This window comes from Bufo gargarizans, chromosome 7 (genome assembly GCF_014858855.1).
Source record: "Bufo gargarizans isolate SCDJY-AF-19 chromosome 7, ASM1485885v1, whole genome shotgun sequence".
In the NCBI taxonomy this organism is placed as follows: Eukaryota; Metazoa; Chordata; class Amphibia; order Anura; family Bufonidae; genus Bufo; species Bufo gargarizans.
In genome coordinates, this window is record NC_058086.1 from 117807619 (window position 1) to 117831800 (window position 24182).

A 24182-nucleotide genomic window follows, 5' to 3' on the forward strand; every position below is an offset into this window, starting at 1 on the left:
TGAAGTAAAGAGCAGATCTTCAAACTACAGAGAGCTGCGAGCAATCTTGGAAACCCTGAAAGTATCTCAAGACATGTTATTCAAAAAGCATCTGAAAATATTTTCCAACAATACAACTGCATATGTAAAACACCAGGGAGGCACAAGATCTCTAAGTTTGAGGTGACTGGCAGAAAAAATATTCTTCTGGGCAGAAAAAAATATCCTTTCAATTGCAGCAATCCATCTCAAAGGTTCAGAAAACATAGAAGCCGATTATCTCAGCAGAAAAACATTAGACCCAGGGGAGGGGTCTCTCTAAGTCAAATTAATTTTTCAGAAGATTTGGGATAAGATGGGGGAGTACCTCAAATAGACCTATTCGCTTCAAAAACAAAAGCTAAAGTAAGGCGGTTTTGTTCCTTAAAGGGTTTCTGTCATGAGAAATAATGTTATGTAGCTGACTGACATTAGCGATGTGCTAATGTCAGCAGTACATAATAGTATGCTTTATACCTCCCTGCCTGCTGCCCTTCTCTTAAAATAAAGACTTGACATATGCTAATGAGCTTCTAGGTGCTATTAGGGCATTGCTTCAGCACCTAGAGGCTCGGTCTATGCCCCCTTTTTTCATGCCCAGGTCCAGTTGATTGACTTTCAAGTTCCCCTCAGTGTCCCGTAAACCCCACGCCTGCGCCGGCCCTTTTAGTATTCTGTGCAGGAGCAGTGAGGAAGCCAGCGGCAGGAGCGCATTCTTCACTCACTGCACCTGCGCCGAATACTAAACGGGACGGCGCAGGCGTGGTGTTTACGGACACTGAGGAGAACTCGAAAGTCAATCAACTGGACCTGGGCATGCCAAAGAGTGGGTAGACTGAGCCTCTAGGTGCTGAAGCAATGCCCTAATAGCACCTAGAGGCTCATTAGCACATTTTAAAAGTCTTTATTTTAAGAGAACTGCGTCAGGCAGGGAGTTATAAAGCATACTGCTATGTACTGCTGACATTAGCACATCGCTAATATCCGTCAGCTACATAACATTATTTCTCATGACAGAAACCCTTTAAATCCCAGAGAAGAACTATGGGCTGTCGACGGTTTGTCAGGTGGACTTGGAACCTCGCAAAAGCCTTTCCTCCCTGGGCCCTAATCCCTCGGGTCTTGCAGAAGATATTAACTGACCTAGTAACAGTGATACTAGTGGTCCCCTAGCTGGTTCTCCATCCCAAAGGAGATGACTGGAAAAACCGTGGAAAATACCATTTCAGAAGGACATTCTATCGCAGGGCCCAATTCTTCATCAGGACCCCAGCCTGTTCAAGCTATCAGTCTGGATCCTGAAAGCGAAATCTTAAAAAAATAAAGGGCTTTTGGAAGAAAGAAGTCATTACTACTTTTGAAATCTAGCAGGTAGAAAGTCACCTCCGGCTATATATCTGAAAAAGATACTGTAGTTGGCTAGGGGAGGTCTCCCCGAATGGGTCGCCCCCATGTATCCAGAAAATGTTAGATTTTCTACAGAGGGGGTTGGATATCGGCCTTAGACCTAGTACGCTAAAGGCCTAGGTCTCCACCTTTTAGGGGGATTTCTATGACATGGACTTGGGCAACCATAGATGGATAAAAAGATTTTATAAGAGCTGCCTCCAAACTAAGGGCCCTTTCACACTTGCGTTGTCCGGATCCGGCATAGAGTTCCGTCGTCGGGGCTCTATGCCGGAAGGATCCTGATCAGGATTATCCTAATGCATTCTGAATGGAGAGAAATCCGTTCAGGATGCATCAGGATGTCTTCAGTTCCGGAACGGAATGTTTTTTGGCCGGAGAAAATACCGCAGCATGCTGCGCTTTTTGCTCCTGCCAAAAATCCTGAAGACTTGCCGCAAGGCCGGATCCGGAATTAATGCCCATTGAAAGGCATTGATCCGGATCCGGCCTTAAGCTAAACGTCGTTTCGGCGCATTGCCGGATCCGACGTTTAGCTTTTTTTAAAGTGGTTACCATGGCTGCCGGGATGCTAAAGTCCTGGCAGCCATGGTACAGTGTAGTGGGGAGCAGCATACTTACCATCCGTGACGTCAGGGCGCCCCAAGCGCATGGATCACATGGAACACGTCATCCATGCGCACGGGGTGCTCTGACGTCATTCTGGAGCGCCCCGGGAGCCGCACGGACTGTAAGTATACCGCTCCCCGCTCCTACTATGGCAACCAGGACATTAATAGCGTCCTGGGTGCCATAGTAACACTGAACGCATTTTGAAGACTGCTCCGTCTTCAAATGCTTTCAGTACACTTGCGTTTTTCCAGATCCAGCGTGTAATTCCGGCAAGTGGAGTACACGCCGGATCCGGACAACGCAAGTGTGAAAGGGCCCTAAGACTATCTCTAACCCCAAGGGTTCCTCAGTAGGATTTAAACTTGGTCTGGAGAGGACTAATGAAGTCTCTATTTACACCTTTATCAGAGATTTCAATTAAACACCTTTCATTCAAAGCAGCATTTTTTAATAGCTATAACATCAGCTAGCCGCCTGGGAGAAACTCAGGCCCTCTCCTGCTGAGAAACCTACCTTTTCAATTTTTACGGACAGAATAGTACTGAGATTAGATCTGGGTTTTCTTCCAAAAGTGGTCTCAAATTTCTTTAGAGATCAGGGAATCATCCTACCTTCCTTTTCTACAGACCCACAAAATTCAACTGAAGTACAGTTCCAGCTCCTTGACGTATTACAATTATCCAGTACCTGACAGCTACTAAAGAATTTAGGAAGGACGACAACCTCCTTATTCAGTTCGCAGAGCCTCCATTGGTCGTTGGGTTAAAACCACGATATCCTGCTGTTGCTCAATGGCGGGTCTTACTAGTACCGCTAACGTTGGAGCCCATTCCACTAGAGCAATGGCGTCTTCTTGGGTGGAAAAAAGCTGGCGTTTCCCTTGACAGGATTTGTAGAGCTGCTACCTGGTCAAGTATAAATACATTCATAAAGCATTGTCGTATATATGTCTCTGCTTCTACAGACCTGACCTTTGGCCAGAAAGTTCTGCAAGCTGTTGCCTGTTGCGCCCCCCCCCCCCCCCCCCATCAAGTAATCTGGTAGTTCTCATGTGTAGCTGTCATGGTGAATGAAATGGAAAACCGTAATTAGATTTACCGGTAATTCTGTTTCCTTGAATCCACTATGACGGCTCGTATATTCCCTCCCTTAGTTGATCAGAAATTGAGTATGAAGAAATACTCCCCCCAAAAAAATATTGGTAATTTGTGAGCCAAAACCAGAGTGGATCCCTCCCTGGACTTAGGGATATATTACACCAACAAATTATCTGACAGATTTCTGACCAATCATTGGTCAAACGATCGTTTAAACAGATATTTTGTTATACACACTATTGGTCTGATTAGATCGATATTGGTCAGATAATCTGTTGGTATAATATAGCCTTTAAGGTATAAGGGAAAGATTTGCACCTGTTTGCCTAGAGCTGAACCTAGTTTTGGCTCTAAATCGCTGATGGAAATCGCTGACCAAACACTGTGAATAAAGCCTCATTCACAAGTCAGTGTTCAGTCAGTGATAGTTTTGGCTAAAAAAAAAAAAAAAAAAAAAGTGAGGCTCTAAACAAACACAGAACAGGTGCAGATCTTACACCCCTTATACCTTTGTCTCTGGAGGCTCCAATCTTGGTTTTGGCTCACCATCACTGATGGGGAAAACACTGAGGTGTGAATGAGGCTTGAGGCATAAAAGTGGAAGTGTATGTATTGAAGCGTGTTGAGCAGCTGATTCAAATAAAAAAAAAAATTATTACTAAATGTTCTAAAATAAGTTGCCTATCTTACCGAATCCCTGTTGGTCTCTTCTTCCTGGCCCCCCCTCATCGCAGGAAATGACTGCTCTGGCAATTGCTTGCCACAGTGCTGACCCACCTCAGTGAATGATTGGCTTAGCAGTCAGTTCCTGCATGTCAAGAGGGACCAGGAAGCAGAGGCTGGTGGGAGAATTGTCGGAATGGGAATAATGGGGTATCTGTTTGTAGAAAATGATCAAGAAAACGTGGCCAGTACTCGGTAACATTGCTCCTGTGTTAACAGCAAGAATGGGACCTAAAAATGTTTCATCTTTCAGAAAAAACCTACTTATGTCTGGCTGTGCTCAATAGCACACTTTGTGTCATCTTTCTGCATGGCCGCAATACTCCATTGAGCTCACCATCAAGTACTCCTCGATTAATGAAGAGTCTAAGTCTTGAAATACCACCAGATGACTCCAATGACAAAGTAATGTCACCTATGCATTGTGCCCGGTCAGGGCTGGGAACCGCTGAATTAAATGGGAAGCTCATAGCAGCAGGTAGGTGATGAGAATTGTGGTGCTGTGTGTTTCTCCCCCCTGTTAATATGGGTTGTACATAGCAATAAAATTCTTATCCCCCTCCCCCATAGGTGGCTATAATCGAGAAGAATGCTTACGTACAGTGGAATGTTATGATCCAGACAATGACACATGGACCTTTTTGTCTCCTATAAAAACACCTAGAGCTCGATTTCAAATGGCAGTTTTGATGGTACGTTCAAATTGAATCTATATATTTTTAATCCATGGCACAAATCCACAAAATATAGGGTAAGCTGTGGTTTTTTATTCAGCATAGGAATGGGGTTTTGCATGTGCCTTGGTGCCAATTCCTCTTAAAATACGTGATGTGTATAGGCCTTAGCCTACAAGAAGGGTTCTGAATTACTTAAGGCATTTGAGCAGGGCAGACAGCAGTTTGATTTGATAAAACCCTGAGATTGATTTCAGCAAAAAGCATGATTTGATACAGTTGTTGTCAACTCTGCAGGGTGATCTGTATGTTGTTGGGGGATCAAATGGTCATTCTGATGATCTAAGCTGTGGAGAAAAGTATGACCCTAAAGCCAACACATGGGCATCTGTTCCAGAGCTCAGAACAAATCGTTGCAATGCAGGTAGTCCATTGTCTTTGGTTTCATAACTGTAAAACCTGTTATCAAGTTCACTAGTAACAAAACTGAAAAACGTTTTATTTGTTTTTAGGAGTTTGTCCCCTCAATGGAAAATTGTATATTGTTGGAGGCTCAGATCCTTATGGTCAGAAGGGCCTCAAAAACTGTGATGTGTTTGATCCTTTAACAAAGTCATGGGCGAGTTGTGCTCCCCTAAATATCCGTAAGTATCTTGGTTGTATGTCTATACAGTTTGGCCATGTCAAGATGATCCCCCTACTGTGTATATGCCTCTGGGGATTCTGCAGCAAAATACATGTGAATGGGATTTTCAGAACTCTCATAAATGGAAGAAAAAATTCCACAGAAAAATGAACTTGCCGTGGAATTTCAGATCTGTTGCAGAAAAATGCAGGTTTTTTTTAATACTAGGTGTGAAGTCGGACAGTGAATGTGTATAACTCGGACAAATCTCAGGGCAGTATTGCTATATTTTCCTATTCCCCTCCCCGAAAGAGTTAATAAAAGTTAATCAGTAAGTTATATGTAACCCAAAATGGCACCATTGAAAACTACAACTTGTCCCGCAAAAAATATTCCCCCATACAGCTACATAGATGGAAAAAATAAAAATGGCTCTTGGAAAGCAACAATGGAAAAAAAATAGCTTTGTCAGTAGTTCCCAAAACGGGCTGGTCATTAAGGGGTTAAATATCTAATATATGCACCAGTAGCCTTCTCACTATGTACAACAAATGTAGACGCCCTAAGAAATCTTAATGGTGTGTCTATGGAGTTTGTTGGGCTTATCAGTGCCCAAATCTCTTTCTTGGTAAGGAAATCCAATTGCCTTCTTTCTGAGGATAGATTTGAAATTTTATTTATTTTTTCTCTTCCTCTCTCCCTTGCAGGAAGACATCAGTCTGCTGTTTGTGAGCTTGACAATCATATGTACATCATTGGAGGAGCTGAATCCTGGAACTGTTTGAATTCAGTAGAGCGCTATAATCCCGAAAATGACACTTGGACGTTAGTTGCGCCTATGAATGTAGCTCGCCGTGGTGCAGGAGTTGCAGTTTTCAATGGTAAGATGTTTACTTTTCTTACAGAAAGATATCTTTAATTAGATCTGTCCACTTGGTGTATTTGTTTTCTAGCTTAGTTCAGTAGTATTTCCATCCAGGACACAAACATGGCCTTATAATGGTGGATCTTTAACAGGGTAGAACACACCTAATCAGTTGTCTTTCACCTTTATGCTAGTAAAATAAAACTGCCTTGTGTACTTGGGTACATCCATGCAGGAACATGGTTCACCTTCTTGTACTAAGGGTTTATCCCAACCAGTAAATCCTTAACTCCTTCGTTACCAGCGCCATACATGTACGGCGCTGTAGTGATGGTCAAACATGGCATCCGCTCGCACGTTCAGCGGGTGTCATGGCCGGCGGGTCTCCTCTGTTTCAAACAGCAGAGACGCGCAGCTAATTACTACGACCGCCAATAATGCCGATCGCGGTCATTAAAGCCTTTTAGATGCCGTGATCAAGTGAGATCACTGCATCTAAAAAGTGAAAAACCCAGAAGCGCTTCTTACCGGCATCCTCTGCAGCCGATGAGGATGCCGGTAATTGAATTCAATGTTCTAGATCTCGCTGAAGCAGCAGGTGGCAGAAAAACATTAAGAAATGAATACCAATAAACAAAAGGCACAATACCGCAAAATAACTACCATTTACAGTCAATTACACGCATGCCTATGGTACAAGATTAAATACAAACGCCTATAAAAGAACTAACAGACTGCATGAAATCAATATTGTATTTTATTTGACAAAATAAACCAGAGGGTGGGGGCACAATGGTACTGATTCATACTGCTCCAACATGAAGTAGAAGAATATATAAAGTGCAAGTGTGATTACAAACAGTGCTACAGATTACAATGCAGAATTAATTACCCATAATCAGAAGCACTGTTTGTAATCAATTTTGCACTTTTCTAGTACAACTTGTCCTGCAAAAAACAAGCTCTCATACAGCTAAGTGAATGGAAAAATAAAAATGTTATGGCTCAAGGAAGATGGGGAAGAAAAATAAAACCACAAAAATGAAAAAACCTCCATTATCCTAAGGGTTAATAAACATTTCTGAAGCCCATAGCCCTCTGGGCGTAGCACGTTTTGAGAATGCATTGCTGTTACAGCCACTTTCTTTTACCTCTATGTACATTGTAATACTTTCTTTTCCCTCAACAGGTAAACTTTATGTAGGGGGTGGGTTTGATGGCTCTCATGCTCTAAGCTGTGTGGAATCCTATGACCCTGCCAAAAATGAGTGGAAAATGGTGGCAAGCATGATGTCTCCAAGAAGCAATGCTGGTGTAGTAGCTGTTGGAAATTATATATTTGCTGCTGGCGGATTTGATGGAAATGAATTTCTGAACACCGTTGAAGTTTATAACGCCACTTTAGATGAATGGAGCCCATATACCAAAATGTGCAGATCATAGAGAACGTAGATGTAGATTTTTAGCTCGCACTTTGTCGTCTTACACCAGCAGTTGGGTAGTGTACATTTTGGATTGTAAATACTTTATTTCGGTTGGAGATTTGTTTCCTCATGTGATTGTCGATGAGGAATTTTAAACAATTTCCAGTCTCCTTGAGGTAGTGTTTTTTGTTTTTGTTTTTTGTATATTTTTCATCTTTCTCTTGCACTGAAATGTAGAGTGAATTTTCTGAACAAAATTTCTAACATTTGATGTTTTTTTTAACTGTATGCAAATAGTTTCCCTCAGTACAGAATGTGCTTAAAGAGCCTTATTAAATCTCATGCAAGACTGCAACCTTTAAAGTGCAGGATGCCAAACAATATTCTCAGATTGCCTTTTTATTAATTTTTGTAAACTTGAAATGAAAAGCAGAAGTAACTTTATGCTGAAGGAGAGAATTTCTTTTTCATTCTATACTTTAGATACTGTGTATTTAATAATGCATCATTTGTTCTGTAGACTTGTGGGGTGGTTTGTCAAGAATATTTCCACTGTTTTAGTAAAATAGGCTATTCTTTGGCAGCTTTTTTGAGATGAAATATTTTCTGGAACACAGCAAGTGTCTTGAAATGTGTAAAATCAAGCAGGTTTATCTGCAAATATTGACTTGTGTCTTAAAAGCCAAACAATTTCTGTATGTTCTGTAATATGAATAACTTTTCTATCGCTGCTTAATGTACATGGTTCTTGAATAAAATGGACAATTGAATCAACAAAATATTTCTTATTTTATAATGGGTAATTATGATGGAATTTGGAAACGTGGGTACAACATTGCTGCAAAACATTCTTAGCGTTGTCTAAGGCTACTTTCACATGTGCGTTATTGCTGTCCGGTTTTCAGATCTGACCTGGGATTTCAAAACCACAGCAAAACGCATCTATTTGAATAATACAACCGACTGCGTCTGTTCAGAATGGATCCAGTTATGTTATATCAAAAATGAACATACCGGATCCAGCACTAAAACCATTGCAAGTCAGTGGGCGATAGATCGTGTTTCCAGACATGAAAAAACGGATCTGCCACCATTGACTTACATGGTTTTTGGTGATGTTCAGGTTCCCATACAACACAACAAACTGGAACAGAATACATTCTGGTGCACTCCGATCTGATCTGTTCCGTTTTTTTTGTCCCCATTGAAAATCTCTGGTTTTGAGATTCTCTGCCGGTTTTCAAAACCGGAAAGGAAGACGCAGATGTGAAAGTAGCCTGAGTTGGACAATTCCTGTTTGCAACAGGGGTTCTCTGGTTTCCTGATGCTAGGATCTACAGTGATCACCTGTGGCCAGATACTTCCACAAGATAACAAGTGGACTGCATGGGAACTGGAACATTGTACAGTGCCTGTCAATCGTTGTGAAAACTCAATACTATTAAGTTATTGGCTAGTACTGGGTGATTTATGATCAAAATCACAAATTTATATTTTTACTAGATTATGGATAATGAACAATTACTATTTATTTTTTATTTATTTTTGCTCTCATAATTTACTGTCAACAGTTGGAGCAGGAGAGGAGGGATCAGACACAGTATAAGTGGGTAGAAGCGCCTGACACAAACATCTAAAAAGCAGGGGAAGGGAGACTCTGAGTAGAGAAGCATTTCCTATAACCAGAATATCTGAATTAATTGACATTTGCAAGATTGTCGGTTTAAATTAGGCTGCATTTTGATCCAAATGTATATGGCACTCTGCTGTTTCTGTGAGTGCCGCTAGAAAATGAATGGTGTTGCAAGATGTCTTCTCTAGCTTCTGCTCCATTGGAGATGATGGAATGCCTGTTCTCAACATCAGTAGGAATCCCAGCAATTGTTTATATTCTGTGGGATAATGCACATTAGCCCCTTAGCAACATGTAATGCCCCTTTTGGATGTCTTAGTAGCAACTGCAGAATCTGAGCAAAGCGTTGATAGAATAACAAACGGCACAATACACTACAATATTTCTAAATAAAAAGTGGTAACTGGCAGCTGGCAAAAGTTTTAAGGGAAAAAAAATCCCACAAATTTAAAATGTTGTTGGCTAAGTGGAGGAGGGACTGGCCACAGAAATCAGTGAAGCTTGGTGCAACAAGTGCAATGGTGATGTTCTTGTTACACCAAGGCCTAAGTTGCATATAAAGAAATGTGTATTATGCTTTGTCTCTGATTAACAACAAAAAAAAAAGCATTTTAATCAAGTGAGCCACAACTATGTGTCTATGCTAACAGTTTGATGGGGAGGTCGCTGCTGATAGATTCCCTGTAACCTCTTCAGGACACATGACGTACAAGTTTCGTGTGTACGAGGGGCGAGATTCCCGTATTCAACCCCCAGAAAGTCCCCCCACTCTGGGTGTTAGCGGGAAACTTGTGTGGGACCTTATGCACCCACTGCTAGATAAGGGTTACCACCTTTACGTGGATAACTTTTGTAATAGTATCCCCTTGTTACAGTCCCTCGTTGCCAGATCCACGTCTGCTTGTGGGACCGTTCGGGAAAAATCAATGCGGCCTCTCTGCCCACCCCCTCCAGGTACTTATCCCCAGGGGTGAGACCCGTGCCCTTACCACTGGAAACCGGTTGCTGGTCAGATATAAGGACAAGAGGGATGTCCTTGTACTGTCCACAATTCATGGTAACGGCATCACACCTGTCCCTGTGCGAGGTACCGCGGCAACGGTCCTGAAGCCCGATTGTATCGGTCGACTACAATCGGTATATGGGAGGAGTTGATCTCTCTGATCAAGTCCTCAAGCCATATAATGCCATGCGCAAAACCCAGGCATGGTACAAAAAAGTTACGGTCTACTTGGTGCAGGTTGCCATGTACAACTCTTTTGTGCTGTCCCAGAGTGCTGGCAACACAGGAACATTCCTTTAGTTCTATGAGGCAGTCCTCAAGGCCCTGATCTTTTCGGACCGGCAAGGAGCAGGCCAGAGTACCTCGGGAACTGGAGGTGCCCGGATCGTCCCTGGCCAACACTTTCCAGGTGTGGTCCCCCAAACTGGAAAGAAGGGACGAACCCCAAAAAGGTGCAGATTGTGTCACAGGAGGGGGATACGGAAGGACACCACTACTCAATGTGACACGTGCCGTGATCATCCGGGCCTCTGCATTATTGGTTGCTTCAGGGAGTACCACACTTCCATGGAGTACTAAATTTATATCCCAATGTAGCCACTGACGATCGGATAAAAAAAACTATGGTTCTCAGACTTGAAACACCCCAAAAAAAATGTAAAAACTAAAATAACTTTAAAAAAAGTATACTTTACAAAAAGTATATCCGCGTTGGTAATAATCTCCTCTATAAAAATACCCCATGACCTAACCCCCCCCAGATTAACTGTCCCAAAAAAAAAAAACAGTGCAAAAAAAGATTTTACCTTGCATAGCAAAGTTTAATAGCAAGCAATTAAAAAGTCATATAGCCCCCAAAATAGTGCCATTAAAACCGTCCCCTCATCCCGCAAAAAATGAGCCCCTACCTAATATAATCGGCAAAAAATAAAATAAAAATGACTTAGACTTTAGAGATACAAAAATATATTAGAGAGCAACCAAAAATCATATTTACCCTAAAAATAGTCCCAACAAAACCGCCACCTTATCCCGTAGTTTCCAAAATGGGGTCACTTTTAGGGAGTTTCTACTCCAGGGGTGCATCAGGGGGGTTGAAACAGGACACAATATAAATAAACCAGTCCATAAAAATTAGCCCCCAAAAAACCACACAAAAAACCAAAAGTTTGGAATACCTTGAGGGGTGTAGTTTATTAGATGGGGTCACTTTTATGGAGTTTCTACTCTAGGGGTGCATCAGGGGGGCTTCAAATGGGACATGGTGTCAAAAAAACAGTCCAGAAAAATCTGCCTTCCAAAAACCATATGGCGCACCTTTCCCTCTACGCCCTACTGTGTGGCCGTACAGTAGTGTACAACCAAATATGGGGTGTTTCTGTAAACGGCAGAGTCAGGGCAATAAAGATGGTCTTGTTTGGTTGTTAACCCTTGCTTTGTTAGTGGAAAAAATGGGTTAAAATGGAAAATTTGCCCAAAAATCTAAATTCTGAAATTCTATCTCCATTTGCCATCAACTCTTGTTGTAGTTTCTAGAATGGGGTCATTTCTGGGTGGTTTCTATTATGTAAGCCTCGCAAAGTGACTTCAGACCTGAACTGGTCCCTAAAAATTGGGTTTTTGAGATTTCTGAAAAATTTCAAGATTTGCTTCTAAACTTCTAAGTCTTGTAACATCCCCAAAAAATAAAATCATTCCCAAAATGATCCAAACATGAAGTAGACATATGGGGAATGTAAAGTAATAACTATTTTTGGAGGTATTACTATGTATTATAGAAGTATAGAAAAACTTGAAAATTTGCAATTTTTTACAAATTTTTGCTAAATTTGGTAATTTTCTATAAATAAATAAATAAATACATTTTTTTACTCCATTTTACCAGTGTCATAAAGTACAATATGTGACGAAAAAACTGTCTCAGAATGGCTTGGATAAGTCAAAGCATTTTAAAGTTATCACCACTTAAAGTGACACTGTTCAGATTAGCAAAAAATGGCCTGGTCCTTAAGGTGAAATAAGGCTGTGTCCCAAAGGGGTTAAAGCAAATTGGAGGTGAAATTTAAAAACTCACTTTATTTTTGCAAGTTTGCCATTCTTATCCATTTTTTCCTGTAAATTGTCAGTTTAAAAGCAAGAAAAAAAAACCCCTCAATATTTATTGAATTCATAAACTGCTGTATGGGGTGACAGCAGGGCTCAGAATGGATGTAGCACCACATGTTTTTTTTTAGGGCAGATTTTGCTGAAATGGTTTTCAGGCATCATGTTGCATTTGAAGAGACCCTGAGGTTACCTGTACAATGGCAACCCCAAAAAATTGACGACATTTTTGAAACTGCACCCCCCCCCAAGGAATTTTTTGTAGGGTGTAATTAGCGCTTTGACTCAACAAGAGTTTCATTAAATTTAGAAACACTTGGCAGTGAAAATAAAAAAATCTGTTTTTGTTTCATAAGGCATGCATAGGATATAGAGGAGGAAAATAATAAAAAAAAAAAAAAATCATCAGACCTCAGATCAGATTCCCAAGCTCCATCAGTCCTCAGATCAGACCCTCATTCCTTCTCAGATCAGAACCTCAACCTCATCCTCCATCAGACAAAAAATAATAATTTACTTGCCTCCCCAGCACCAGACTGCGCTGACACTCACCGCTCTCTGGTCTTCTGCCAATCCAGTGTCAGAGTGTATGGGAAGGGGAGGAACACCAGCAACACAACAGAAGGAAAATGACCAGGAACTAGGCCTCAAGGCTAGGGAAAGGGAAATGGTGACCACCTAAGGCAGGGATGGGCAAACTGTGGCTCTCTAGCTGCTGTAAAACTAGAAATCCAATCATGCCATGCTGATAGCTGTAGGCAGACTGGGAGTTGTAGTTTTACAACAGCTGTAGTGCCTCAGTTTGCCCATCCCTGACCTAAGGAAACTCTAAACCTAGCCCTAACTCCTTTCAGTATAAATAGACCCTGAAGGTGGGAATATTCATACTCCGGAAACCTAGGCCTTAGAAACCCTGAAAATCCCTAGGATAATGACCGGGTCTGAGACTACTGGTTCCTTCCCAGATGATCGAACCAGCGTCTCCCTGCCTAGTAAACAACAAGCAATTGGGAGCAACAAAATACCAAGAGAAGTACACTTATCTTTAATAGAAAATGGATGAGCAGGAACTCTTATGAGGAGCACACATCAGCTCTTCCAACTCCAGGCAGAGAATATCAACCGCATGGTAAGAAGTGTGAGTCCAGACTAAATAGAGGAGCAGTAATGACCACAAGCTACACCTGAAACAAGAGGTGTGGTCATACCAACAACACTGCAAAGTGAAAACCTCATGTGATGCAAGTCTATCAGATCTTCTAACCTCTGTCACAGGAGGGATCGTGATACCCAGTACTGCACTGTGAAGTGACGTTAGACAGCATCAGGTCATATTGCACGCCTATGTGCACTACATCCTGATGCTGTAAGTCAAGATGCCTCCAGTGGGCCTCTGGCATAAGAGCAAGGAGCGGTGAGTACAGCCAGGGCGGCGCTTCACTCACCACTCCCCATGCCTCCTGCATACAGATCACCACTTCCATAATGGAAGCGATCATTAGTATTCACTCCATAAGACACACTGACATTTCCCCCCACTTTTTGGTCTTATGGTGCGAAAATTATTTGTTCTCGAGTGCCAAGTCGCAATTGAACAGACCCTGAGGTACCCCTATAGTAGAAACCCCCAATAAATAAGCCCATTTTGGAAACTACACCCCCTAAGGAATTTTTCAAGGATTGTAGTGAGCACTTTGACCTAACAAGCCTTTTATAGAATTTACAAACAGATGGCTGTGAGAATGAAAAATTACATTTTGTACAAGAAAATGTCCCTTTAGGCCCAATTTTTTCATTTTCACAAGGGGTAAAATTAGTTTTCTCCTTTCATTTTTTTCTCCTGAATATAGCAACACCCCATATGTGGTCATAATGCTGTATTTACTTAGCCCTATTGAGCATGCAATTATTCTGAAGGAAACGTTCTTTCCCAATAAATACTGTTCCTCAGTGTACGTGAAGAGCTGCATTTACATGCGGCAATCACCTCCACTGTATGAGGATGAGTGATCGCTACTGCCATTGCTTGTACTCGTACAGAGTAATTGTTTCTAGGCAACAGGTCACTGTTTACACAGCACAATCTGCTGCTCAGAAACAATGATTGAGTTGTCTGCATGAAAGATTATTTCACTGCATTTCACTTGTTCATCAGGTGATCTGCGGCACCTTACGGCTACTTTCACACTTGCGCTTGATCGGATCCGTTCTGAACGGATCCGATCATATTAATGCAGACGGAGGCTCCGTTCAGTACGGATCCGTCTGCATTAATAACTTAGAAAAATTTCTAAGTGCGCAAGATGCCTGAGCAGATCCGTTCAGACTTTCAATGTAAAGTCAATGGGGGACGGATCCGCTTGAAGATTGAGCCATATGGTGTCATCTTCAAGCGGATCCGTTCCCATTGACTTACATTGTAAGTCTGAACGGATCCGCACGGCCAGGCGGACAGCTGAACGCTGCAAGCAGCGTTCAGCTGTCCGCCTGGCCGTGCGGAGGCGAGCGGAGCGGAGGCTGAACGCCGCCAGACTGATGCAGTCTGAGCGGATCCGCTCCATTCAGACTGCATCAGGGCTGGACGGAGGCGTTCGGGTCCGCTCGTGAGCTCCTTCAAACGGAGCTCACGAGCGGACCGACGAACGCAAGTGTGAAAGTAGCCTTACACAGGCATATTATCGGGAGCATTTGTATGAACATTCATTCCAGACAACCTTCCTGACAAGCAGAGTAAATCCAGCTTAAAGGCTATGTACACCTTTGGGGGCAATTTTATTTTATTATTGCATTGTACTTATTTTGAGCTAAAAATAATCTTTTCAATTGTTCTTTATTAAAAATAAGAAATATTTTTTTGTGTACATACCTGAGATACTGTTGTAACAGCCTGTGGATTTTTTTGTCTTTTCAGTCATTTGGGGACCTAACTGCTCCTTATCTCTGTTCTCTGACATTATAAACATTGATTACAGCTCAGTATTTATTTTACTGATAATGAATGTGGCTTAAAGACATGTTTATGACGTCTTAGTAGTTTAGCGATAAGGTATATTAGATGACTAGCACAAAGTGAAAGTACCAGTCACACAGTTAGAAAAAGTTAACCTTTTGTGACAGAATGGCTCAATATTTTTAATAAAGGCCAATAGAAAATATTTTAGCCTAAAATGCAGTCATAGTGAAAAATTGCACCTGAAGGTGTACATAGCCTTTAAGGGTGCATACAGTTCTTAGCAACCTCTGCCTCTAATGCCACTGTCAGTCACTGGTAACACCTCCCTCGTGAACAAGTCAGAGAGAGCAGAGATTAAATTTATAAATTACAAGTTTTACTGAAGATGTGTGGCGTGCCCCTTTATGACCAAGGCAAAGTCATTTAAGAGCAACAATACCGGCAAAACATACATAGTCAAGGACATCATTAACTGCAGAAGCATGGGATTAGTATACAAAATCACATGTGAATGTGGAAAAGAATATGTCAGTAAGACAGGTAGAGAATTGAGGAGAAGGATAGGAGAGCATGTGAGCGATATAAAAAATGGTAGAGACACATCGGTGGCACGACATGTGAACACCGAACATGACGGTAGGCTGGATTGCCTTTCCTTCGTGGGGATTGAAAAAATCAAGCCAGGAATGAGACGGGCGACTTTGACAAGAGGATCCTTCAATGCGAAGCGAAATGGATCTTCTATCTTAAGACGGTCCACCTGTCCGGCCTGAATGAACAACAGAATTACTGTTGTTTTATATGACTATTGCCCATTTGGAATAAGTTGCAGTAGGATTCCACCATTCAAAAGTGAAACTAGTAGGGGTGCAGCAATCTGGCCAAACCTCCCTTAAACTCGCATTTGCTCATCGGAAGTGATGAGCATGCGAGATTTGATGGTTGATTTGGCCAGTAAAATGAATAGTCAATTGGATGGAATATGGACATTATACCATATATTGAAGTAAATGTATTTGTCTCCATGACCCAGCCGGCAGCTGACATGTTGAGTATCGCGGCGTGGGCTCGGCTGTCCTGCCAATTTAAATCCTGAGTGCGATTGTGCATGCATATAAAAAGTAGGCAAGTTACCATTTGCTTTGTGATCGGGCCGTGGGGATATGAACCTAGAGGTTGCTATGTAACTAGTGACGCTCAGACGCAGGTCCTTACCTCGCTTCCGGTTAGCCCGCACCACTGCAGTAACATGCACCTCTATGGACACGGACAGGTGAGGCAGGTAATCAGGGGGGCGTACACCCACTGGGAGGTGGGGAATATAAGGAGGTTGACAACAATTATTGAGTGCTCACCCAAATCACCGCTGTTTGAGGTGAGACACTGGCTGACATGGGACACTTCCCATGTTACAGCAAGGATAAGAACTATCCACTATCCTGAGTGAAGATACAAGGCCAAAATTACCTTGATCTTTAGTAAGTAATCTGAGTCTGTTAAAAAGTTACTCTATATGCGGCACTCAGAAATATGTGTGACCTGTATTTAGTGAATGTTTGTGATTTTATTTTTAGTTGCCCTTGAATACATGTGTGAAGTCCCCTGATGATGTCTGAAAAGCAAGACAGAAACATGGCATGTAGGGCTTTGTAATTAGGGCTATACAGAATACTAGACCCATACTGAGGGAAAGGTTCGGTGTGGGGTCGCCCCTGTCGGGGCAGGTGCTCCATGTGTGCTAGGCAGGCAATAAGAACAGCCCCTAACCCTCATTGAGGTAGGAAAGCCATAATGGGGTATATTAGGAGCTGTCTAAGTGCCAAGCCCAACACAAGCACCCTGGTCACGCTGGTTCCAGGTATCACCAACTGCCAGGACCTTCCTCCATAGGTTGTGGATCTTGCAAAGACGTGGTAAGACCCACCCTTTTTATCATTTATATGATTTGGTATAGTGGAGGAACATGTTATAGTTGTCTCTCACCCAGTGGTAACCACTATTTTAAATGACTTAGTAAATGTTACGTTTTATGATTTCCAGTTTACATAATAAATCTGCTATATTTGGGTGTAACTAGATACCACTACACACTCACTTAGTGTGGTGGTATAATTAATTGTGTCTTTTCCCACAAAAGCATACATCAATCTGCTGAGCGCCTCCTGCTTTGTAACATAATGCCTACAGATTGCACTGCATTTCCAACTCATGCCTCATGACAGCACCACAGGAGGTTGTTCCCCTTTGACTTTCTTGGGACAGGAAATAGAGAGGTTAAAGGGTTCCTTCCACCTCCACCCTCCAGTGTTCTTCCTGTCCCAACAGAGGATAGATGCAGAGAGGTTCCCTGCTCTAGGGATGAACAGATTTCTACAAGAGACTTTCAGGGCCTAACTTTGGGACAAGGATCAGAAGGTTGTCAGCCTCTCCTTCCAGTTCCTGAATAGCGTTGCTAACAACTTTCTGTGCAGAGGTCCCTGATAGAGATGTGTGAATTTTAGTCTATATTTTGTATCTCTAGGACTGTAATTAGTAAACTTTTTCTCCTTACAAGTGCCTCCCACCCCCTCTTTGTTTCAAGACTGGAGAAGAGAGGGGGGGACAAAGAGCTGTGCTGTGGGCAGTGTCTGTTTTCTCATCTTTGTACAGGTGTCCCAAGGGAGGTGTATAGACAGTGGAGGAATGCATAAGCCAATCATATGGTTTGATGATATATACATATTATTCACTGCCTATAGAGAAGCACCTCCATGAAGTGTCACACAGGACGTATGCAGTGTTATTGTTAGAATAGACGCCATTAGAATATGGCGTCTACTTGATGTTTACATTAGTTCACATTCCAAAGTGGTGCACAATGCGCAGATGTTAGTGTTATCTCTGGGGGTTACATTGATTTGGAGCACCAGAGTGCATCTCAAATGCTTGGGGTTACATTGATTTGGAGCACCAGAGTGCATCTCAAATGCTCTAATTTAGGGCGACTTTAACAGTTGGCACCCCAGATGGGACTCTAAGCGAAGGTAGCATCCAACAGCTGACCAGAGGGGTCCCTGAGCTTGACGAACGGCAGAAGGGAGAGGACTGCAGCCTCAAAAGAAAGGTGAGAAAACGTTTTTATCTTATCTGCCTTTCTGCTATTTACTTCGTCATGCTCAGATAGCTCAGTCTGCTGTGAGGTGGTACCGATGTAAGTATAGTAGTCGGCTGTAATGCTGAAAGCTTGGAGTCTATAGAACCAATAGTCTGAATTTATAGATCACTCTGGTGTATATATGTTTTGTGTGTGTCTGTGATTTATCTTAGGAGTGAGTTGACGGTAAGACCACAGACAAAGGGAAGGGACAGTAACCTCCTGGTTTGGAAGGGGAAGCTGTAGCGCCGAGGTGTGGGACAAGTAAACTTTGGCTGACCTGGCCAAGAAGACGCGTGGAGCCGCCTGACCCTCTAGGGGGAAGACTGCGGAGATATTCTCCACCTGACCTGACCCCAGGAAGACGCATGCGGATCCGCCTGACCCCCAAGGGGGAAGATGTGCGGGGAGTCCCAGCTGACTAGTCAGACGTGATAGTCAGATTTGAGCCAACCAGAGGGGAGGGTGAATCCTTTGTCTGCGGAGGATAGGGTTAAAGGTGCCTGATCACTCCTCTGTTTTGTGTGTCAGTCTGAAATACTGCTGTTGAGATGGGCCAGTCCCACTCACATGAAGGAGAAAGTCAACATGTAAAAAATTATAAGAAGTTAATGAAGATTGCAGAATGTGATATTAATGGAGAATTGAATGCTGAAATATTGAAAAGACTGGTACAGCGATGTCGGGGAAAGCTGAATGATGAAGGATTATTAGGTGCAGCGCAGGCATGGCACGGAGCGGCAAGTCGATTTATGGCAACTGGAGGGACAGAAAGATGGGATGAAAAAACAAAGATGTATATGTATACTGTGGGACCAGATGAGCCACCACCCTATCATGGTGATCACAAACAAAGGAACTCACAGCCCCTGTTGAAAAGTGCCCTCCCCCAACAGAGACCTGAGGGGTGGGTTTGTAATGTATGCAGGCAGAAAAACCCAGACGCACATAACCCTTGCCTGGCATGTGGAGCCCCCAGGCCTTGTAGCACCTCCTCTCTGATAGCAGTAGCTGCAAACCCCTCAGCTCCCCCCCTTGTGGCTCCAGATAATAATGTACCGCCTCTCATCTCCCTTGGGGAAACACAGGAGCCAACTCAGCCCATGCCCCCCCTGCCAGCGCCCATATATCCAGTCATAAATGCTGACGGCACGTACTACGTACCAGAAAAGGGAGTGTCACAAAGAGGGAAACCAATGGTGCCAATCATGAGGTGGGAGTGAAGAGGACAGGAGCTGCAAAATCCAATAGAATGGAGGACCAGAGAACAGACGATGAGGACAAGGAGAGTACAGGTGTAGCAGATGAGGAACCACCTGAATTGGATGATATGTCCAGGGTAGAGAAAGGGAAGGAACTGGATCTGATGGTAGCCAAACTGTCTTGACAAATAGACATCTTAGCACGACAAGCCCTACGACCAGATCTACGGGCTGTCAATGAAGTTACAGTCCTGGAAACACCAGTGGTATCAAACCCATATACTCTTTTGTCATGTGTGCCTCCAGAAGCCACCCATTTCACTGTAATTGATTTGGCAAATGCCTTCTTCTCAGTGCCACCTCATCTAGACAGTCAATATCTGTTTGCTTTCACACATGCTGGATGCCAATATACCTGGACGGTCATGCCCCAAGGAGCACAGAACAATCCTTCTCAGTTCAGTGAAGCCATGTCTTCCATACTGGATGAATGGAGAATGGAGCATGATAGAGTGACACTCCTGCAATATGTGGATGATTTGACACTGCACAAACATGCAGAGAAGCTTCTGTTGCACTACTACTCTTCTTGGCTCAACAAGGATGCAACGTCAATCTTGCGAAAATCCAGTGGTGTCAGGACAAGGTGGTCTTTCTGGGCTATTGTCTCAGCCCTGGGGCTAAACACCTGACTGAAGATAGGAAGACAGCGGTCATGAAGATGACTGAGCCTACAACACCAAAACAACTTCAAGCCTTTCTAGGACTAATCTCATAGTGCCGACCATGGATTCTGGATGCTTCAATCCTCATGCAGCCCTTGTATGATTGTGTTCCTACTCAGCCTTTCTACCTCACCTCTGAGGCCAAACAATGCTTTGAACTATTAAAACAAGCAGTCATATCCTCTCCAGCCTTGGGCCTCCCGAACTATAACTTACCATTCAGACTCTACGTCATGGAACGTCAAGGATATGCCACAGGTGTGCTAACCCAACTACATGGAGGCCGCAGTCGCCCTCTGGGCTACTAGTTGGCCAGACTTGACCCAGTGGCCAGAGGAAATCCATCATGTATACGAGCCATTCATGCATGTCACTTACTAGTGGACAAAACGGCTGATGTTGTCCTAGGTCATTCACTTAAAATTCTGGCCCCTCATGACATATCAGCCATCCTTCAGCAGACTCAGCCAAAACACTTGTCTGCAGCTAGACATCTCAGAATGCAGTGCTCTCTCTTACTTCCGGATACGGTCACTATCGGCAGATGCCATGTCCTCAATCCAGCTTCACTCCTTCCTTTCCCTCAAGGGGGGTCTCCAGAAGGATGACAACATCGATCCCACATACTCAGATGATGAGTTTTATAATGGTGAAGCCCATGACTGCCTACAATTAATTGAACAAGAAACTGAGCCCCTATGGAACATCAAAGAAACTCCTATTCTGGACCCAGACTTAACACTGTTTGTGAATGAATCTAGATACACAGATGAAACAGGGAAATTCCACAGGATATGCAGTTACCTCAATGGAAACAATATTACAGCAACAACCCCTTCCACCAGATAAATCAGCACAGGAGGCTGAATTAATAGCTCTGACTGAGGCTTGCAAGATGGCAGGAGGGAAAACTGCAAACATCTACAGGTCCTTCTAAAAAAATTAGCATATTGTGATAAAGTTCATTATTTTCTGTAATGTACTGATAAACATTAGACTTTCATATATTTTAGATTCATTACACACCAACTGAAGTAGTTCAAGCCTTTTATTGTTTTAATATTGATGATTTTGGCTCATGAAAACCCAAAATTCCTATCTAAAAAAAATAAGCATATCATGAAAAGGTTCTCTAAACAAGCTATTAACCTAATCATCTGAATCAACTAATTAACTCTAAACACCTGCAAAAGATTCCTGAGGCTTTTAAAAACTCCCAGCCTGGTTCATTACTCAAAACCGCAATCATGGGTAAGACTGCCGACCTGACTGCTGTCCAGAAGGCCATCATTGACACCCTCAAGCAAGAGGGTAAGACACAGAAAGAAATTTCTGAACGAATAGGCTGTTCCCAGAGTGCTGTATCAAGGCACCTCAGTGGGAAGTCTGTGGGAAGGAAAAAGTGTGGCAGAAAACGCTGCACATCGAGAAGAGGTGACCGGACCCTGAGGAAGATTGTGGAGAAGGACCGATTCCAGACCTTGGGGGACCTGCGGAAGCAGTGGACTGAGTCTGGAGTAGAAACATCCAGAGCCATGGTGTACAGGCGTGTGCAGGAAATGGGCTACAGGTGCCGCATTCCCCAGGTCAAGCCACTTTTGAACCAGAAACAGCGGCAGAAGCGCCTGACCTGGGCTACAGAGAAGCAGCACTGGACTGTTGCATGTCATTCGGAAATCAAGGTGCCAGAGTCTGGAGGAAGACTGGGGAGAGGGAAATGCCAAAATGCCTGAAGTCCAGTGTCAAGTACCCACAGTCAGTGATGGTCTGGGGTGCCATGTCAGCTGCTGGTGTTGGTCCACTGTGTTTTATCAAGGGCAGGGTCAATGCAGCTAGCTATCAGGAGATTTCGGAGCACTTCATGCTTCCATCTGCTGAAAAGCTTTATGGAGATGAAGATTTCATTTTTCAGCACGACCTGGCACCTGCTCACCGTGCCAAAACCACTGGTAAATGGTTTACTGACCATGGTATTACTGTGCTCAATTGGCCTGCCAACTCTCCTGACCTGAACCCCATAGAGAATCTGTGGGATATTGGGAAGAGAAAGTTGAGAGACGCAAGACCCAACACTCTGGATGAGCTTAAGGCCGCTATCGAAGCATCCTGGGCCTCCATAATACCTCAGCAGTGCCACAGGCTGATTGCCTCCATGCCACGCCGCATTGAAGCAGTCATTTCTGCAAAAGGATTCCCAACCAAGTATTGAGTGCATAACTGAACATAATTATTTGAAGGTTGACTTTTTTTGTATTAAAAACACTTTTCTTTTATTGGTCGGATGAAATATGCAAATTTTTTTATATAGGAAATTTGGGTTTTCATGAGCTGTATGCCAAAATCATCAATATTAAAACAATAAAAGGCTTGAACTACTTCAGTTGGTGTGTAATGAATCTAAAATATATGAAAGTCTAATGTTTATCAGTACATTACAGAAAATAATGAACTTTATCACAATATGCAAATTTTTTTAGAAGGACCTGTATACTGATTCACGTTATGCTTTTGGAGTAGCCCATGACTTTGGACCAATATGGAAAAGCAGGACGTTTCTGACAGCAGGAGGCACACCTGTGAAGAATGCGGAAGCTGTGCAGGCACTGATGGAACCTCTGAGCCTCCCCATACAAGCTGCAATTTTGAAGATCAAAGCCCATTCAAAGGCGGAAACTCCAGAGGCCCAGGGGAATGCTCTGGCAGACAAGGCAGCTAAAGAAGCGGCAGTGAGGGAAATGAAGGATCTCAGCACCATAATGGCTTTCGCTCCAGGTAAAGTGGCCAGGGGAGAAGGTGGAATTCCAAAGGGATTCTTCCTCACTAAGGAGATCTTGGAAGACAGACAACGTGAGGCTACAGATGATGAGTATGATGTGTGGGCTCAGAAAGAGGCTGGCCCAGATGAAGACCGAATATGGAGATTGGGCCACCTGCTGTGCCTACCGAGAAGTTTATATCCAAATGTAGTCTATTGGGCCCATAGATCCACACATATAGGAAAGACAGCCATGAACAATCTCATATCCTCCATATGGTTTGCACCCGCCATCTCCACTTACACCTCTCGATATGTGAACAGCTGCATGGTCTGTGCCAAGTGCAATCTAGGGAAGCTGGAGAAGGTTCCCACAAAGTGCCTAGCAAAACCCTTGTATCCTTTCCAAAGGATCCAAATCGACCACATCCAAATGCCCCCTGCACAGGGGTTTCATTATGCTTTGGTGGTTGTAGACATGTTCTCTGGATGGCCAGAAGCCTACCCCATTAAGAACCAGACAGCGAAAACCACTGTGAAGAAGTTGTTGAACAAAGTGGTTTGCCGGTTCGGGGTACCTGAAGTGATCGAGAGTGATCAAGGGACTGCTTTCAATGCAGACATTGCACAGGAAATATGGACAGCTCTGGGAACGCACTTGGCCTTTCATACACCATACCGACCACAAAGCAGTGAAAAAGTAGAGAGAATGAACGGCACTCTGAAACTAAAGATGCTGAAGATGGCCCAAGAGACTGGCAAACCATGGCGAGAAACCCTTCAAATTGCCCTGGCCAGTGTTCGCCATACCCCCAGGGGAAAAGAGAAACTATCCCCCTTTGAGATCCTATTTGGTAGTGCCCCTAAGTTAGGAGAGTATTTTCCAGAACAGCTTGCATTACAGTATGACTGTCTAGCTGATTATGTGATTGCTCTATGCAAACATTTGACTGATCTACATTTTCAAGTTTTTTCTTCACTTCCAGATCCTGAACAGATTCCTGGAAGTCACAAGTTGCAGCCCGGAGACTGGGTCCTGGTAAAGAAACATGTTAGAAAGATAATGGAACCCAGATTTGAGGGGCCTTACCAAGTACTGCTCACCACAGCTACCTCAGTGAAACTGGAGGCAAAAAAGACTTGGATACACGCATCCCACTGTAAAAGAATTGTGAATCCTGACCCACCTCCTGAACAATGATGATATCCTTTTTCATTCTATTTATCATA

General features: G+C 43.2%; 1 protein-coding gene across 1 annotated transcript in view; it reads left to right on the forward strand.

The window, feature by feature from the left end:
• Positions 1-8219, forward strand: part of LOC122943779 (influenza virus NS1A binding protein) — a 69685-nt gene extending 61466 nt beyond the window's left edge. The window contains exons 10-15 of the mRNA XM_044301807.1: positions 4111-4335; positions 4428-4549; positions 4829-4955; positions 5044-5175; positions 5864-6037; positions 7211-8219. Of these exons, the coding sequence (XP_044157742.1) occupies positions 4111-4335; positions 4428-4549; positions 4829-4955; positions 5044-5175; positions 5864-6037; positions 7211-7464 (1034 nt within the window). The 3' untranslated portion in view covers positions 7465-8219. The remainder of the gene's footprint in view (positions 1-4110; positions 4336-4427; positions 4550-4828; positions 4956-5043; positions 5176-5863; positions 6038-7210) is intronic.
• The last annotated feature ends 15963 nt before the right edge of the window (positions 8220-24182 follow it).